This window comes from Acanthaster planci, linkage group LG14 (assembly GCF_054643075.1).
Source record: "Acanthaster planci isolate LZ-2023a linkage group LG14, COTS_SCS, whole genome shotgun sequence".
In the NCBI taxonomy this organism is placed as follows: Eukaryota; Metazoa; Echinodermata; class Asteroidea; order Valvatida; family Acanthasteridae; genus Acanthaster; species Acanthaster planci.
In genome coordinates, this window is record NC_141790.1 from 6040075 (window position 1) to 6058811 (window position 18737).

Genomic DNA, 18737 nt, shown 5'->3' on the forward strand with positions numbered 1-18737 from the left:
GTCTCTTGGCTACAATCCACACCATACCTAGTGCCAGTGCTCCAGTTGTCAGCACCACACGTCGCAGCTGCTGGTCTCTCAGTCATGCCAACATAGGCCAGTCATCCCCTAATGTCACCCCCGGTTGAGTATAGGCCCATCAGTACTTACTTTGGTGGTACCGAAAACCCAGTATTTTTCATAATACCATTCAGACCAACCAGGCCAGTACCAAAGAATCTGAGGGGATTTCAGTTTCTTCCTCACATATACTAGGTGGTGGGGGCCCCCTCACATCCGTATGTGATCCCTTGGGTGGTGGTCTGCAAACTGGTACAAAGGAAAAAATACTTAGAAATGAGTTTTTGGAGCTTGACACGCTGCTCAATCGCAAATCCCCAACCAGTACCACTTCTAACTTAACATTCACTATTGGATAACAGTGGGCAGCTAAAGGTCATTGATAGAAAGAAAAAGGCTCAGATAAGCTCAATTCTTGCCTGGACCAATGCTTTTCTTGTTTATGCATCCATATTCTTAAGCGCACACCCAAACAGGAGTCAAGAGGCTTTTGAAGTATATGCATATCATTAGAACACCTGCAGCGCGATTTCCTGGCTGGGGTTGAATTGAATACGACAGGCAGTTCAGAATGTGCCAGCAGTCAAACCTACAGGCAGGATGCGCAATGCATCCTGCCTGTAGGTTTGGCAGCCTTTGTATATGCTGTCTTGCTCAAACACCAATTAAGCTTTCCCCCTTATTGACCTTACTGGGGCAGTACCCTGCCAAGGTTGAAGCAGAGAAACTGCACAATGGCTTCACCAAGGGCTTTTGTCTCAGGTTTAGTGGGTCTCGTACCCCCTTGCAGTCTGTAAGGCAGCGCACGCAAACGGCCTTAGAGAAATTAGATAAAGAGGTCCTTTCGGGACGTATGGCTGGCCCATTTTCCACCCCTCCATTTGACAACCTTAGAATGTCCCCCAATGGTCTTGTCCCCAAGGCAAAGCCCAGCTCTTTCAGAGTAATTCATTACTTGTCGTGATAGATGAACACTGCTCAGTCCACTATAGCACTTTTGACGATGCTCTGCACCTTGTTGTGAAGGCAGGAAAGGGCTCTTTCCTTGCTAAGGCTGATATCAAATCAGCATTTTGTCTCCTACCCATTCACCCCAATGACTTCTGCCTGTTGGGAATCAAAATCCAGGACAAGATCTATGTGAATAAGGCCCTTCCCATGGGGGTTTCCTGTGTAACGGCCCTTTTTGAAACTTTTTCAATTTTTTTTGAATGGGTGTGCGAACAGCAGTCCGGATCATTGATGACCAATATTGGGCTTTGGACTCAAACATGCAATTCTTTACAGATGCCAGTGGGGGGGGATTGGTTTTGGGAGATTCTACAGTGGTTCACAGGCAACTGGCTACCTAATATCAAAGCCGCCAAACCATCCATTGCTGGGCTAGAATTTTTTTCGGTGGTTGTAGCCGTAACACTTTTGGGCCACAACCTGCGAGATCGACATGTCATCATCTGTTCTGACAATGAGGCTATTGTTGCCATCCTCTGTAGGCAGACTTCACGATGTAGCTCGATCATGCACTTGGTCTGTTATTTTGTATTGTGCTGCCTCAGCGATAATGTGGCTTTCAAAGCTCAGCATATCCCAGGTAGCTCAGCATATCCCAGGTGTGCATAACGAGATTGCAGATGCTCTTTCCCGTTCACAGATGTCTCGCTTCGGCAAGCTCGCACCGACAGCAGCTGTAGAAGGGTTACCAGTCCTGGCATTTCTTTGGACGCTATAGATAGAGAAGTCAGGGGTCTACACGCAGCATCAATGGCTAAGAGTACGTGGACAACGTATCAAAGGGGGCTTACACAATTCCAGCATTTTCGCAGCAAACTGGGCTTCCATTAACTTGGCCGGCTTCAGAAAATAACATAGTCTCGTTCATTGCCTGTATCTCGCTAGCTGGCTTTGCTCTTGCTGCTATTGGCACATACCTTGCAGTGGTGGCCTATGTGCATTAGGTGCACAGGTTGCCTGACCCCACGGTCCCCTTCTTGGTCCACAAATTAAGGGAAAGCCTCCACAGAGAATCCCACAAAACCGATATCCATTACCCAGTCACAGAAGACCTCCTGCTGAGGCTTTGCCAGATGGTGAGGGGCCTAGCATCCTCAGAATTTGAAGCTACTCTTTTTCAAGCAGCTTTTCAAGAGGCCTTTTTCGGTTTCCTGCAGGTAGGGGAATTTACCGCCTTTCCAAATCTTGTGATTGTTCCCACATAGTGGCCTTACATGATATTCAGTTTGAAGATAAGGCCCACTCAATTATGACCGTAACCCTAAGATTCTAAAAAACAGACCAGAGAGGCAAGTACGTAGTCCTGCGTTTTCACAAGACTGGGTCATCCCCGTTGTGCCCAGTTTACGCAATGACCCAATACGTATGCCTGCAGCCCCACGGTGTGGGCCTTCTGTTCATTCATTTTGAGGGGTCCCCATTAACTTCTTATCAGTTTTGCTGACCTGGTGCAGCTTGCGAGGTGCTCGACTGGAGGCCCTAGTTACAACTTTTAAGACAGCAACTCTGCAGTCACCCAGTACCACACTCTATACTCATCCATTTAGGCACAAATGACTTGTTTTCCACTCCTGTCAAGGAGATTAGGCAGCGGATAGAGGAGGGATTGCCGACCACACGTAACATGTTGCCCGACACAAGCATAATTTGGTCTGATATTCTCCCACGGCTCCTTTATTTTGGGGAGTTGAAACGAAATGCAGGTAAAAAGAATGTTCGTGCCTTGAGCAGATTCACTCAGAGAATCTGCATGGAATTGGGAAACGCAAAACAGAAGTGTTCATTCCCACAACCTCTCAGCTTCCCAACATGCTCTGTACCACCGTGACGGAGTCCACCTGTCTGCCTTGGGCAACGAGACCTTTCGCAACAACTTGCACTGGGCGATGGAGTATTTTGCAGTTAACCCTCACTCCCTCCTTTATCCACCTTTGTTGCAGTCGTAGGGGCTTAATTTTCAACTACAAATATATATTACTATACTTAAATCAGGGAGGGGGGATGGGCAATTTCCTGATTCAGGAAATTGTTTTACAGTTTTTCTCTTGAGTAAATGGGTCCTGGCCTACCCCAGCCCTGGTGTTTTCCCTGCTGGGGTGCTCCTGGTAGCCTGAGGGATGGGGTGGGCTGCCTAATTTTTGTTGGTCAGAGAAAACTGGCATTTTTAACCTCCTTTGTTAGTGCTGGAGACACGTAATCACTTGCTTTTAATGGTGTTAATCACATATGTAAGTCAAATGTAAATCTAAAGTTCATCTGTTTAAAGTTTTTTGTTAAGTTAACCAATTGCTGTTCGCAGAGGTCATGTTTATGACACATATATTTGTGTCAAGTCGAACAATCAAAATGTTTGATCAAATAAATCTGTAGGTTTCTGATAACCTGTTTTGTAATTATTGGAACTTGTATTGTAATTACTGGATCTGAAGTTTACTGGTGTATGAGAGTTTACACTCAATAAAACCCACTGGAGATAGTCATGTCCAAGTGGCAATTCCGTTTCTGTGTGTACCTCATTTCCTCCTGTCCCAATACGTTTTTCGGGTGCTAGTCGGCCGAAAACCACCTTTGCTGGGGGAGGGAGGATACTTAATCTAACAGGGCAAGGCCAAATGTAATCATGTCGCTGATTGGACAGATGGCCGGGTAACAACCAATAAAGTTAAGCATGCTTGGTCGTGCTTAAGTGTGGTTGGTGATTGTATTTACCAAGGGATTGTTCGCTTGAGAAAGTGTTCTTGCTTCCCGGATGGCGCTTTCAACTCGTTGTGCAATCTCTTTTGCTTTCTGAAGATTCAAGTCCTCCATAACTAGTCATTCTTGAACTTTAGGGCTGTTTGTGTTTTCTACAATTTGATGCCTAACCATTTGGTCCATGAAAGATTCAAAGTCACAGGTTTTAGCCGAATCACTTCATGAAGCAATGTAACTTTCTATAAACTCGCCGACTTGTTGTGCACATTGTCGAAATCAATAACGTTCTGCAACGAAGTTAAGCATTGGTTCAAAACGGTTCTCTAAGATTTGCAGGGTGTGGGTAAATGGGTCTGTTCCTTCCGGAGGAGAGTCAGTAGAACCCACTAATGAAGATAAGATTCTCAGACCTTCAACACCCAGACAATGTAGAAGTAGGACCTTCTTTCGTGATGGACTAAAATCATTATCACCGCCAATTGCAGTTCAGAACAAACTGATCCACTGCTTCCATATCACCGGAGGTTTACGAGGGTTTTGCAACAAAGGAGGAGGTTGAAGTTTGCCAGCAAACCCTCCAGATGCGGAGCCAAAATGTTATAATGTAGAAGCAACTAATAACCAAAAGAATGGAACAAACACAAAAAATGGCTGTGCAAGAACTTCAATAACCTTTTATTACGAGACACATCCTTATATACACACACTGCACTATTAAATCCATTCAACTGTAAAGTAATGAATGGAGCCAATACCCAATCAGCATCTTAGTTAGCTATGTATAAATTCATCAGGTGAGTGTATACTTCCTCTATGGCATGTACTTATTCAAATCACATAATACCACAGCAATGCTACTCACAGCTGCTTTCCTTTGGATTACATGTACTTTGGGCTCTTAAGAGTGGGAGAATGCACCGTCACTGGCAAAGAGGGGTCAATGTACGAGTTCTCACTTGATCGACATTGAATTTACTGAATCAACCTCTCTCCCGTTATCAGTTCACAGCAGTCTTGCACAAAAAATAGCGCCATGCTGGTCTAGTGGCCTAACAATATGGAACTCACTCTTTTCGCATTGTAGCGGCTGCCACAGCAGCACTGAATGGGGCTTCGGCAGAGGTTATACAAAACATGGGCAGATGGCCTAGTCGTGCGTTCACATCCTACATAAGAGGGGAATACCTCAAGCATCAAATCATGCAAGGCCAAAGTAAGTTAGGGTCAGGGCCTCAGTGGGCGGGGACACCGGCCCCAAGTTGAATCAGTAAAATGAGACCCACAAAAGTTCTCTTTCTATTACCTTTGCAGAGTGGCCGCAACCGAAATGGCTCCTTGGGGACAGCCTTATTCACCGAGCCAAAGTCAGGGCATCAGCTACAGGAACGTTGGACCTGGGCACAACCAGCACCGAGATACATGTATTCTAGCTGGGGAAAGGTGGAACAGTGCTCCACGACTTTCCCCACCACCTGCGGTGTCTCCTATAAATGCATGCATCACCTCAGTGGGTGATTGTCCATCTTGGTTCAAATAACATCAGTCGATTCAATGATACATGTAGGTCTTGCAGGGAGGCAATCAAAAAATGCTTTTGCACACTGCGGCTATTCCTTCCACTCTGTCGCATAACTTGCGGTCCGCAATTCTTCTGAGGGTTGTGTACTGGGTGTGGCTCAAACAGAACTCACAAAGAGCCTTTGATGGGGTCAGAAACTTACTTACATGTAACTCATTGGCAAGACGGCAGTTAAATAAGTTGGACTACACAGCTCCTGTAACCCACCTGGGGATCACAGCATCCCAGCACAGTTTGTTCTTGCTGATGGGGTGCATTTATCAAAAGAAGGTTCAGATACATGTAGACTAATTGCTGATTTTCAAGTCACCATTCAGAGTGCAGGGTACAATGAACCCCACAATATTCAGGCCTCCTGTAAATTTCAAACATTTGTCAGTTAAAGCCGTTTTGTTTTGGCCTGTCCACTTGTTTCTTGCAGCTGAATACATGTATGGGTGGCCTCAAATCAGACATAAACAAATCAGAAAAATTTTTAAGTCATACCCTGATTGAGCAAGCTCTAAGTGAGAGCTTAGAAAAGTAGCCAGTCGAGAATTGTTATGAGTACTATTACTGTCATATCATTAAGCCACATTATTGTTATGTGACTAGAAGAAATGCAAGGTGAAGCTGAGCAAAGTATTGAGTTCGAGAATTGTTAGGAGCACTATCATCATCCTAGCAGTTGACCTAAGGTCTGCATGAAGACTTTAGTTTGGGCATTAATCAGATTGCAATGCTTCAAAGGTTCAGTGATGGGGATTTAAATACTGCATGGGTAAAACCTATTGGGCTACAAGCTCAATGTTAGAGTTTAATAAAAGAGGGCAGTTGAGAATTGTATGGTATTATCATTAAGCTCATAGCATTGTTCCACGACTAAAGGAAAGACACTGTCTGTTAAATTAATCGGTTTCGAGCATATGAGTGTTATTATGAAGATTTAAGGAGTCAAAGTTATGTCATCAAGGTAAAAATTTCATTGCAATTAATCAGTGATTGTTACACGTAAATGCTTTTACAGTGATAAGGTAGACTTTTACTGTGTGGTTTTCACCCAAGGCACCTTGTGGCCTGTAATTGTGGTCTCCAAAAATGGCTGCCACTCATCAAGCAATTCAGTTTTGTTTTTGAAGTTTTTGACAGATAATGGCATGGCAATGTCAAAGGTAGTATTCAGACCACCAAAAAAAATAAAACCAAAAATTTACATTAATGATATCTGTAACTTGTCAAGTATACTCTCCTTTATTTTATTTATGGATGACAATAATGTGTTTCAATGCAGCAAAAACTTACCTAAGGCAATTGACACTATTAATCGGTGACAATGCAAAATCTAATCTAAGAGTTTAAGTGTAATAAATTATCCATTAACTTAAACAAAACCAAATGTATGAACTGTTTACTTTATGTATATAATACACAAATAGGACTAGTTGATACCTGTAAAATATTAGGTGTACTAATTGATAATAAACTTTTCTGCAAGCAACAAAAGGTCCTCATATCGCTTTCTTGGAACCAAGGCATCCTAAAAAGACTAAAGCATGACTTACCTTTAGATATCTTATTCTCAATTTATAACACATGTACCTTGTCCCTGCCTCACCTTAAGTATGATATTTTAGCATGGGGTAACACCCCTCCTATATCAATAAAGTGTATAATATGAAGAAGATAACATCAAGAGTAATAACTCTAGATCCACAGAACATTTTACACTGTTGTTTAGTAAATACAAAACCTTTTCAGTCATTGATTTATAAGAATAAATACCCCTTGGTGTACTGATGTATAAATTGAAACAAAAAATCTTCCTCTAACTATATACTCATTACTCAAAACAAAAACTCATTTTTTTCTCATTCTCATTGCACAAGGTCAAACGCAAATCTATACCTCCACAAAGCACGAACATCTTTTTATTTATCCACTATCAGAAATCAAGGGTCTCTTCCATAGAACTACCTCAAACCAATGCCTACTTTTGGGTCACTGCAACTTTTCAAAAAGTACCTTAAAACGTTGCTGTTATCACATTATTCTGATAATCAAATAACTTATTGTCACTTTGGTCATTCAACAGACATGTACTTTTGAAAATATATCAATATCTCTGGCCACTTCCCCTTTATCTTTTTTTCATAATTTTTCTTTCTCAAATGTTCCGTCATCGTTTGTTAAATATTCTGTTCCTTTTCTTTTTCCTTATTCTTTGTTGAGTACAAGTAGTTTACTCTATCCCTTAAAGTTACTATCGTATACATTAATTTAGTATAGTATTAGTATTTAGTATTTAGTAATATGAAACAGGATTATTGATGTAAACATAGATAATTGATTGTGTTTCTGATCTTATTTACATCATAGCCCATTATTTAAATAAATAGAAACAGGTTCCAGATCTTGTACAACTACATGTATTTGCTTTTTATCAGGAATCCTCATTTTATTTCTGTTATTTTGATATTACATTAATGTGAATATTTTATTCAAAACATGGAAATAAATTAAACTAAACTAAACTTCATGTATTACACATAACTGTTCATGTATTAGTCAAAATCTGGACCATTAGATAATGTTCAACTGTGGGGGTTCATTTTTCCTGAAGTGAACAGCAGTGAATTAATTTCCAATGTTTGATGTGACGAGGGAAGTCATGGCTGATACCTGGAACAATGATGGTCGCGTCAACCTTTCAACTTAATTGGAGCTAATTAATTAAAGTCTCAAACGTTAGCAATTTTGAGGGACATAAGCTCCCTGTTAAAATCCGAGCCAATAGAATTTACTGAGGAGTAATTCCCAAGGTTATTTTACAGAGATTTATATGTGGTGAAAGGTGATAATATTTACACATATTAAAACCATAATCACGAAATTAAAAAGTACCTCTCACAAATAATCGGGTCCCAAATCTCATTCGATTCTGTCATTAGTGTCAAAAAAATCAACTGCAAAAAGTGAGTAAAATCCATATATCGATGTACAACACAAGCTTTAAAAAAGAGTGCAAAAAAGCACCGTCAAACCATCCTCCTTTTACGACTGGACCGATCACATTTTCTTCAAGTATGTTCCCGAAAACCGCAGTCCAAAATACCGATTGTGGCGATTTTGCGGCTTCCATCAATCTTTCGCGGTGACGTTAGAGAAACATTTTGCTACATCGTGGCCTGTTTGACCTTTGACATCAATCCAGACAGTGCATCCTCTTTTTAATTCAATATTCATGAACCCCTCCATGGAATGGCGACGCTCTGTGATTTTTCTCTTTGGAACAATTTCTCTCATAAGAAAATCCATCATTCTGAATAACGTTCGCAAAAAAAAAACGTTCAAGACATAAAATACGATTCATGATGAAAATCTAATGCTCAGAGTTGTTAATTTTAATTTTATTTTCAGCGGCGTTATCTCCAATATAACCAGCGAAATGAAAATCGTGCATGGAATTTTCAAGCACTACATGTGACAGCATTTTCGGCATTCTCGAACGTCATGCTATTTCTGTCAAAATTATTGAACGTGATCAAAACTCTGTCAAACATGATGTTCACAACGAACATATTGTACTCATTATAAATTTTTGATGCAGCCAAACTTAAAGATCATTTTTGGTGGTCGAAATATACAAGACCTGGCAAATATGTTGGTATAGTGAGAGTGATTATAAGCGGTAAGAGACTGAAGAAAGCCAAACATTTCTCATCATTTTCCGTCAATTTTGTGCTTGTGCTTTGGCTTATATTTTTTATAAAGTTATTTCTTAGGTGCTTTAAAATACATCAATCGAAAAATATACTGAATTCTCCTTCTTGTTAAGAGAAGTTTTGAAATCAAGTCCTCTGGTGCAAACACTTTGACGTAAAACTTTAAATGAATTCAACTCCATTTGATTTGCACTGGTAGCCAACCAAATGTCAACCACAAGTACATACATGTATTATGCCTAATTATCCCCATATGATCATTTTCATAAATCTGAAGGTGCTAATTTGTATTTAACATTATCAAAGTCACTCTTTTAGAAATTTTGAAAAATGACAGCCGAAAATGCATTTTGGTCCATTTCATGAAGAACATGCCATTAGCCACATACCTATATTAGCAAATCCCCTGCGGTAGGTCATCCAGAGTCTGGAATGTACATCTCTCTTGGCCTCTTGCCGATGCCTGTTGATATCATATTTCCTTCCCATTATCCAAACTGGACCTTTGTCATGAGGAAAGTCTTCTATCGAGACCATGCCACTTTCATAGGTGACACACGCTGCAAAAAAATTAAACTAAAGTACTTAATCACACGAATGTAAACGTACATACATCTCCATCTTGAATTTATAGGCACAGGACAATCACACGACCAGGTGACAAAAGTCCATGTCATCCTCACTATGGAACATCACACCACATCATCATACATGTATCATGGGGCAAGTTTGAGCAACGTCTTTAACAATACAGAGTGTTTATATGACGGGGTTTGCTCTTACCCAAAGTATATATTAATAAACACTGTATGCTCAGTGCTTGTCCGAGAGCTTGCAAAAAGAAAGTCACAAGCTTACTCGGGTGGGACTTGAACCCACGACCTCCTGCTTACTAGTGCAGACGTCTTAACACTCGACCACCGAGCTTGCTGGGGTCGGCTGGCCAGTCCGGGTCAGGTAAAGCAGCAGATACCGCTTGAAAACGTCTTGAAAATACAGGGTGTATCAGAAAAAAGTAGACTCCCAGAAAAATTAGCATAAAATAACACACATGTATGACCAAGTTTCAAAAATTAGTAAAACCTGTACATAGTAGTGAAGGGTGTACATGTAGTTCTGCTTTGATTGATACCAGTTTCATGGTTCACATTTCATGCTTCAATGAACAACGGAAGTTTGGATTTGGGAAATAGACGTCTGTTGCTCATGGGTGTGTGCGTCGGATTGAATGAAAGTTAAAAAGGAGTTTTACTTGCACGCATAAAATTTGAAACAAATAATCAACCATTTAACCCCCTACCATCTACACAAAAATAATCTTATTTCTGAGTGTATCATTACCAAGCAAAGGGGTCAACATCACATATATATTTCTTGTTGAATTTGAGAACATTTAATCTTTTTAAAAATGGATGTTTTGAAAATGTAAAAAGGTCAGTGGTCCTGTGCTATGGCAGACATGTTGCAGGGAGCACAGATTTGCATAGAAAGAAATGGGGCCCATGTTGAGGATTAAAGAAATTTGACAGCTGAAGTATCTTACAGGCGAATTGATATGGTACTTGAATCATAAATTTATTTCTGCTTTCCCCTAAAGACCCTCCAAAACACCCAAATACATGTAATGCATCATACGCCAATGTAATCCAAACCGTTGGAAAGGTTGATACTCTCAGAAATTACATGTAGATAATTTTTTTCAAATTTTAGGTGTACAAATAAAACTCTTTATTTGTCACCTACTCACATCCTCATTACAATTTACATGATTTAAACTTTCATCTACACCACTTCCCGAAGTGGGTATCTACAAGGTTTAAACCTACTCGGATATGTTATTCAGAAAATTTACAGGGCTTTGAAGGGTGCACCTTCAATATCAAGTCACTTGTTACCATGTGATTTCATCAAATAATGTCAATATTCATCTAAGGTACATGTACTTCCCTGTCATTCATATTAACAACTCGTGCTTGCAGAAATGAGTTTTGATGCCAGGTTGGTATATTTTGGATGAATCACATGTACTTGTAAATGTACAGTACATGTATGTCAGGTTTGAGCTGTATAAACCTGGAAAAGGTTGAGAATTTTTTTTAGAAACTGCCTACCACAGTTAGGGCAGGGGCAGCCCAACTGTACATAGCACTATCATTGGAACAGTCTGGCCTAGGACATGATTTGTTTCTCTGCAGTACAAATCTAGTGCTTAGTCAATTTGAATAATTCATCATTCCAATATTCAACCTTCAATTTGATAGAATATTCAAATATTCAGTCGTACTGACCAGCACATTGTTGATGATTCAAACCACACACATACATGTACGTGTACAAAATCAGTTATAATAGTGCACACAATGATACACTATAACCACCATAATAGCTTCTCCCATTTAGGAGTACATGTACATGTATCTCCAGCCACAATTTAACAAGAGTTAAGAGACGAACAATGCTTCTTACCCTGTTGAAAATTTCTGTACCTTTTAAATGTCTCAATGAATAACCGTGGGATTTCTGTCACTTTTCATTTCAATCTTGAAACAAGCCTCCATTTTGCAATTTTTCTCATCCCTTCCTTTTAATGAATTTTGCATTTGAATATTCAAATTCAGAAAATAAGATTTGAATATTCGATAATCAATCGAATATTCAGATATTTGACAAAGCCCTATACACATTGTCCATGGAAAAAAAACAATCAAATTACATTTTTTCCCATTCATAATAATGTATCATAAAGTTCTGGGTGCAACTTACCATACGTGTACCGGCAGCACCACATCACTGTTTGTGCTTTGCTGTTTTGGCCAGCAATTTGGGAAATTCATTGTACATGCACAACTCATGGTTAAATGTTTCAGCCTGAATAAACTTTGGGTGGATAAAATTTTTTTTCTGCATTCACATGGAGTCAAAAATGTATGTTTGGGTGGGTTGCATACCAGTTACGAATACAACGTTAAACAGGTATCTGCTTGACTGTTATACAAAGCTTTTCCTTCATCCAACCCATCTTCCTAAGGGATGCAAATATTTGTACAGTTTGACAATTTTATGATTGATGAAGACCACTTCCTTTCACACCAACATTCAATCTTTATTTAAATCTCAATGGAGGGATGAAGGAGCAATCTAATGGCTGCATTAATTTCAAGACAGTATTTATAATAGAGATCAATGCTTTGCCAACAGAACATATCCAAATATGAGTGGGGCAATCAAAACGTCTTATAATGTGCAAAGAGTGAAAACACCATTCAGAAGATTTAATTCTGAGAATTAAACCCTTTTGAAATTTTTGGGCCACTGGAAATGAATCAGTAGTTTGTAAATAAATCCAATTTCTGATGACTGACAACATGTCAACCCAGATGGTCCTTTGAGTCACAACTATTTACCAAATCCTTGCTCTATAAGCCTTATCAGAAATACTGCACAGATGATTTGCACCTCCCCTTTTTCCTTCCCACAATGCCTTTCTACCATTGTACACAATCACTTGTGCAGTATTTGCAATGAGGCTTATGCATCCATCAATTTTTCGTGCAATGATCTGAATCCGAACTTTTGCTGCTTCTGTACAGGTCTGTTAGAAAGTTTTAACACTGATCCATGACCTCTTCCTGTCTTGACTGTCTTCATGGTAAGTTGTGTCAATTACAGGTGTATTTCTTTTGATTGCCTCAGTATGCATCCATAAAATTTGTACTGTTAATGTAGCAGTGGCAGTTGGAAACACACTACTGCACATGTAGTATTATGGGTACCTACATGAACATGTGTAAGCCTCATAGTCTTCATAACGGCATACTTGAAGTCAGTACATGTAGAAAGAAAAAAATTCAGTATTGCGCTGAAGTCTTGTGAGGAGGGTTGTGAAGGCTGTGGCCGAGATTCACCTTCATGGTACATGTACATGTACTCTACATGTACACACATGTATTGTGTACATACATGTATACACGGTGTTCATGTACATACATGTATGACATATACACGTATGTAGGACACACGGGTGGCAATAGCTTGCATCCAAAATGCAAAACATGCAATATGATTGGTTAATTTTTCTTGCACAGATGTGTACCGCAGAGAAAAAAAATTGTGGCTGGGACTTAATTAGCCCCAGACTGGGGCCAATTTACTGGACTTCCTCCATATCATTTTTTTTTTCAATCGAAATTGGGGTGGGTGGGTGTGTCAAACCAATTTGAAAACAAAAAAGAAATTTAAAAACATCAAAACTTTTGAATGGCCCCTAAGTTGGCATGATCAAATCAGCCCAAACTGTGATATGCGAGTTTGTACAATGTATACATGTATGTATCTGGAAGGTTTGTGTAAACCTTACAGATCTGGAAGTATAGTTGGGGCATAACATGATCAATTCAACCCCGGAAATAATCAAGCCCACAGCGTTCTGACCTTAAATGTGTATGAAGGCCAAGTTCCCAGAGTCTGAGTGAGACTAGCGATCAGGTACACGTATTGGGGCAACATGATCTTCTTCTTCACTACATGGTAGCAGATTCCATGAATCCATGTAGAGCCACAGGAGAGGACAGAGTGGCACAAAGTCAGTTTAAGTCTCAATCCCCCATGCTGTTTTAGTGTATTCCACTCAAGGTTTGTGATCATATTCACACGAACCTCTCTACTATACCGGTACTGTACAGTAGTTGTTAATAAAGAGTGCTGCACATCGTTGAACCATCTCAAGCTTATTGATGCATTTAGCTTTGAAAGGATCACAAACTCCTGAAGCGTACTTCAGGTGTGGACGAAAAAGTGTTTTTTCGCCATTCTCAAATACTGCTTTAAATTTCTTTGCAACATACTAAGGACCTTGTTAGCCTTCTTGGTCACATGATCATAATGATAATCCCATTTTAATTTGTGAGAAAGAAAGACTCCCAAATACTGATGACGGTCCACAGTTGCCAAAGAATGATTATTCAGATTATAATCACGGCAGATCTTCTTCCTTTTATTTTCCACGCATGATCTACATAAATTTCTTTACATTGAATTGCATTTGCCATGTAGTGGCTCATTCATGTAGCTTATCAATATCTTGCTGAAGTATAATGCAATCAGATTGATGAATATTTCTATACAAAATGCAACAGTAAGCAAAAAGATGCATTTTGGACTGAAGATTACATGTATCTGTGACATCATTGATAAAAAGCAAAACTAAGAGGACCAAGGACTGTGCCTTGGGGTCAATTTTGTCAACCACCTTGCTAACATTATAACTCTGGTGTACATGTACCCATCCGAGTTCCCATTAGACAAGCTTTCTAGCCACCCTAAAGCTCTCCCATGACTCCAATCTAGCAGTTAGCTTTTTGTGAATTCTATTTTTGACTCTAATTAACTTTTTGATCTTCCTGTTGAACCACGGCACATTCTGCTGTGGTTTTGACATCCAAGAAGAAATGTGCACATCTCTAGCAGACAAAAGACTTGACCTGAATGTAGTCCAATTGGCTTCAACAGATCTTTCACTGTGAGTTTGGGTGAAATTATCCTTGAAAACCATCATGTCTTCCCTTACTCCATCAAAATCACCTTTTGAGTAGAGTTACAATTCTTTGACGAGGACCAGGCTTTTACTTTGGATTGGTCTTAACACACAAAAATTACCTCATTGATCACTTATGCCGGTTTAACTCCAGCACACTCAGTGCTCTTCAAAATTGAACTGAATAACAGGTCCAATACCTGCTGTTGTTTCTGTGATGCGAGTACAGATTGTAGGTTTATGTGTTGACACAAAAACCACTTATAGACAATGTTAATAAGATGAGTTTCAGTAGGAGATGCTCTTTGGGTTTTGTCATCCCAATTAATGATTTTGGCATTAAAGTTCCCAGTCAAAATAATATTTGGAGCACTACATGAATTCTGCAAAATCTTTTGAAGCGAAGAATCAAGACACATCCATTCTCTAATTTAATGTTGGGCACATGATAGTAGCAACCAATCAGGAGTGTCTTACCAGACCGTAGAAGGATTTGAGTCCAGATGTTCTCTGTATCTGAGTAACTAAGGGCAGGGAAGACTAGCATATTCGTTAGGAATAGCAATTGCCACTTCCCCTCCATCCAAATCGCGATCCTTAATGCAATCCTCAATGAACAACAATATTTCCTGGAAATAACTCATTTTAGCACTTGGATTTCACATGTACATGTAGCTGGTTTTCTTGAATGATCCAAATCATGCCGTGTCTCGTAAGGAGACCTAACATTGCAGTCACTACCAGGAGCAAAATCAAAATCCCCCAACAGTGTGTTGAAATTATCTCAAATTGATGACTGCGCCACTTAAGTTTGGCATAGAAGACGAAACCAGGTAAATGGCACTTCAATTTGATAGCTATGATACTCGTCATTAGAAATACCACAACATTCAATATGCGTCCAATTCTGACATTTATCACATTCAAGAGCTTTGTGTCCATCCCTTAGGCCTACTTCTTTACAATACATAGTGTAAGGGAAAGTGGGCATGGTAGTCACAGTTTTAGTCCCCTCGGGGTCAGGTTGTTGCCACAAATTGCCACAAATAATGGGCCTAATTAGCAACAGTTTAACAGCATTGCTGTGATGATCATTCCCGGACGTCGAGAACTAAGCATCATGAAAAGGTTTATCGAAGCAAGACCATATATTCAAGCATCAGTAAATTCGCACTTTCTGAGGCTGCCACCTGGCTGATAACATTGCATTTACAGTAGGCCCAACCGTCGTCCATGCCAAACTGGCATGACTGGGAGTGGGACAAAAACTGCAGGCCAAAATTGTGCAGTACCTATTCACTGTGGGGTACAGGCACGCAAATTTTGAAAAAAGTTCTCTTCAAGCATGTTATTAATCAACAACTCATCAGAAGCTTTGATTGTGAAACGGCAGTGCTTCTGCTGGCAAGGCTGGGTCTTAAAAAATGGAGAAATAGACCTACCCTAGGCCTACGTCTACCTTTGACTTCAAGCTGGAATTTCCAAATTGATTGAATCAAGTGTCTGAATAAGCCTACTACTGTATATTCCATATTTTTATTGTCACATTAAATAATTAGGCCAACATTTCTCACCAACGTTTCCGAGTGCAACGTCCATCATGTTTCACATACATGTACATGTACAAAGCGCAGTCTGACTACTGCAGGTGCAAACTTACATGTAGGCCTTCATGTACGTACATGTACGTACTTCTCGTAGGCCTACTATACTACGAATGTACACATATGCATGTACATGTTTACATGAACTATGGGCTACAGGCGCACTAGTCTTGGCACAAGACGTCAAAGATCAATAGCTGTTTTATTTCTGTTGAAGAGCGCCCTCTCACAACTAGATTTTACTTACTCTCAGCGCACAGTCTAACTATGAGTCGTTGGGGGCGCACTATGCACGGTGTCCGCTATCGAGCACTAATGTCTTGAAATCAAGACTACAGGCGTACACGTACGCGAGATCTTTACCCTTGGGAGTACAGTGAACTATTGAGGCCATCCCAAGTTATGCAGCGTCATAACGATGTCAGCAGTGCCAGGGCCTGGGCCGTACGTGCAACCTCGACTCCTTTGGTTGGTATTACTCTTATTATTATTTATTCAAGCCAAAAATTCAATATACATCACAAGCAAGATGGGCATAGGGGAGACAAAAGTAATACGGAATCACTGTGGTCACAGACCTGTCTCCCCACATCAAGATGTGGAAAATTAACAAATTAATAAAATAAGTATACTGTATATACATGTACATGTAAAAACACTGAACATGAAGACGTTAAGAATAAATTTTAAAAACACACATTTAAAAATACTTTATGGCACCTTGTATAAATTAAACAATAAATAAATAAATACATCCAACAATAAAGCGTTACTTCTTCTGTAATTAAATATTTAAAAAGCAGAATAATAATAAGAAAATTATCCAGGATATACACATACAATAAATGACATTATGAGATTGCATATGGGAACAAAAACAAAATACTGAATAGAGGATTGCACTAACAGAACAAGGGTAGCCAAACATGAGGTAAAAAGATATAAAATGGAGATAAAAGAAGAACTTCCACACTACATGAATTGAATAGCAGCAGGCCTAAATGGAAAAACAAAACAAAATAAAACAAATAAACAAGAACAAAAAACAAGCCTAAGAATCAGGGTAAAGGACAGTATTTTTCAGTACTGCCAGGAATTGTGAAAAAGGTTTCAAAATAAGAGTGTTAGAAACGTGTTAAGGGAGATTAGACCACAACCGGGGAAACTGATGAAAGCAGGATAAATGAAGAGATTGTGTTCTAGCCTGGAGATGATTAAAACTAACAATATTGGTATGTCTGGAATTCACGGTAACCTTAGTCTGACACATTTCACACTTGACAAGATTAAGAAGACATTTACATACAAGGGACAACACTGCAAAATTACGGCGATTGGATAAAGTTGACCAGTTAAGGATCTCAAGTCTCTCTGTGTAAGACATAACTCCACGTTTCTGACCTAAAATGAATCGAGTGGCACGTCGTTGAATATTTTCTAGCGTATCATCCTGCTTCTTTGTTTGGGGCAGCCAAGCAGGAAGTCCATATTCTACGATAGGGAGAACAAGAGCCTTATAAAGGGCCAGTTTAGCGTACAGAGGCATCAAAAGCCACGGTTTTGTTAAACCCGAGCATACGATTGGCTGATGAGCTGACAGATTTAATGTGGTCATTCCATGAGAGCTGAGCGCTTAGAGTGACGCCAAGATATTTGACCGTGTTTGATGCTGTGAGAGCAGTGCCGGAAAGAATGTAAGCTGGAAAGAACTGAGCCCACTTACGGGAAATGTGCATAATTTTAGTTTTAGATGTGTTGAAGGTCATACCATTAGAGACACTCCAAGCACTCGGCTCATAATATCCGGTTCATAAGTGATTTCGTCAAACGCACACGCACCACTGATTGCAGGATTCCATTGGACGAACACTAACTTAAAGGAACCAGAAAATGAACTTTTCTTAGAATAACTTTTTGTGTATCTCTGTACTCTTCTTCCCAGACTGTTTAACATCTTTTTTGAGTTACATGAACTATTTGCATATTCATGAGCAGAACTAGATGTCATCCAAGACACCAAAACTCAATGGCTCAGTTCGAGCGGCTTGTTCTCATATGTTCAAGAACAGTTTGATAGTTGGTTTTGGATCAGCCGCTCGAACGCCGGGAACGTACAACCGGTTATTGCTGGAAGTTAGTCACAGGCAACATGCAACATGGCGGCGTCCATGTATATTATTCGAGGGTTAATGTTTGGATAACTGGGCTGAATTCTTTTCTGTTTAAACAGGAACATTCATTTCTTTGTTATGAACAAGAAGTAATGTTACTTTTGCAAAATTTCCTATAGTCTCTGGCTTTGTAAGCCATCACTCTACTTTTTGCCATGTTTACAGCTGTTCAAAAATCAAAATCTCATGACGAGGAGGGGGTGTCTGATCCTGTTCCGAGAACAGTGTTCTTTAGTCGTGTTCCCACCGTTCGAGCGCAAGAACAAGAAACCTACGTTGAGAGCAGGCCTCCCGAACTGGGCCATTAGTACACTGATTTGTGCACAGAAAATTTTTAGATTTTTTTAAGCACTACTATGGCAGATTTTATTTTCTTTGGCAATT

General features: G+C 39.7%; 1 protein-coding gene across 20 annotated transcripts in view; it reads right to left on the minus strand.

The window, feature by feature from the left end:
• The window catches only part of atg4b (autophagy related 4B cysteine peptidase), a 122585-nt gene extending 106278 nt beyond the window's left edge, over positions 1-16307 (minus strand). For 16 of the 20 annotated variants that reach the window (XR_015427596.1, XR_015427589.1, XR_015427593.1 and 13 more), the window contains exons 1-2: positions 16153-16307; positions 9435-9605 (exon numbers count right to left, since the gene is read on the minus strand). Coding sequence is in view for 6 of the 20 variants with exons in the window: in XM_087145304.1 (XP_087001430.1) it covers positions 9435-9605; positions 16153-16180 (199 nt within the window). In the remaining 14 variants the exon portion in view is untranslated. Of the gene's footprint in view, positions 1-9434; positions 9606-9828; positions 9852-9903; positions 10032-16020; positions 16131-16152 lie in introns of those variants that run through there. The other 4 variants (XR_015427587.1, XR_015427585.1, XR_015427588.1 and 1 more) reach the window with 4 other exon arrangements.
• Between the last annotated feature and the right edge of the window lie 2430 nt (positions 16308-18737).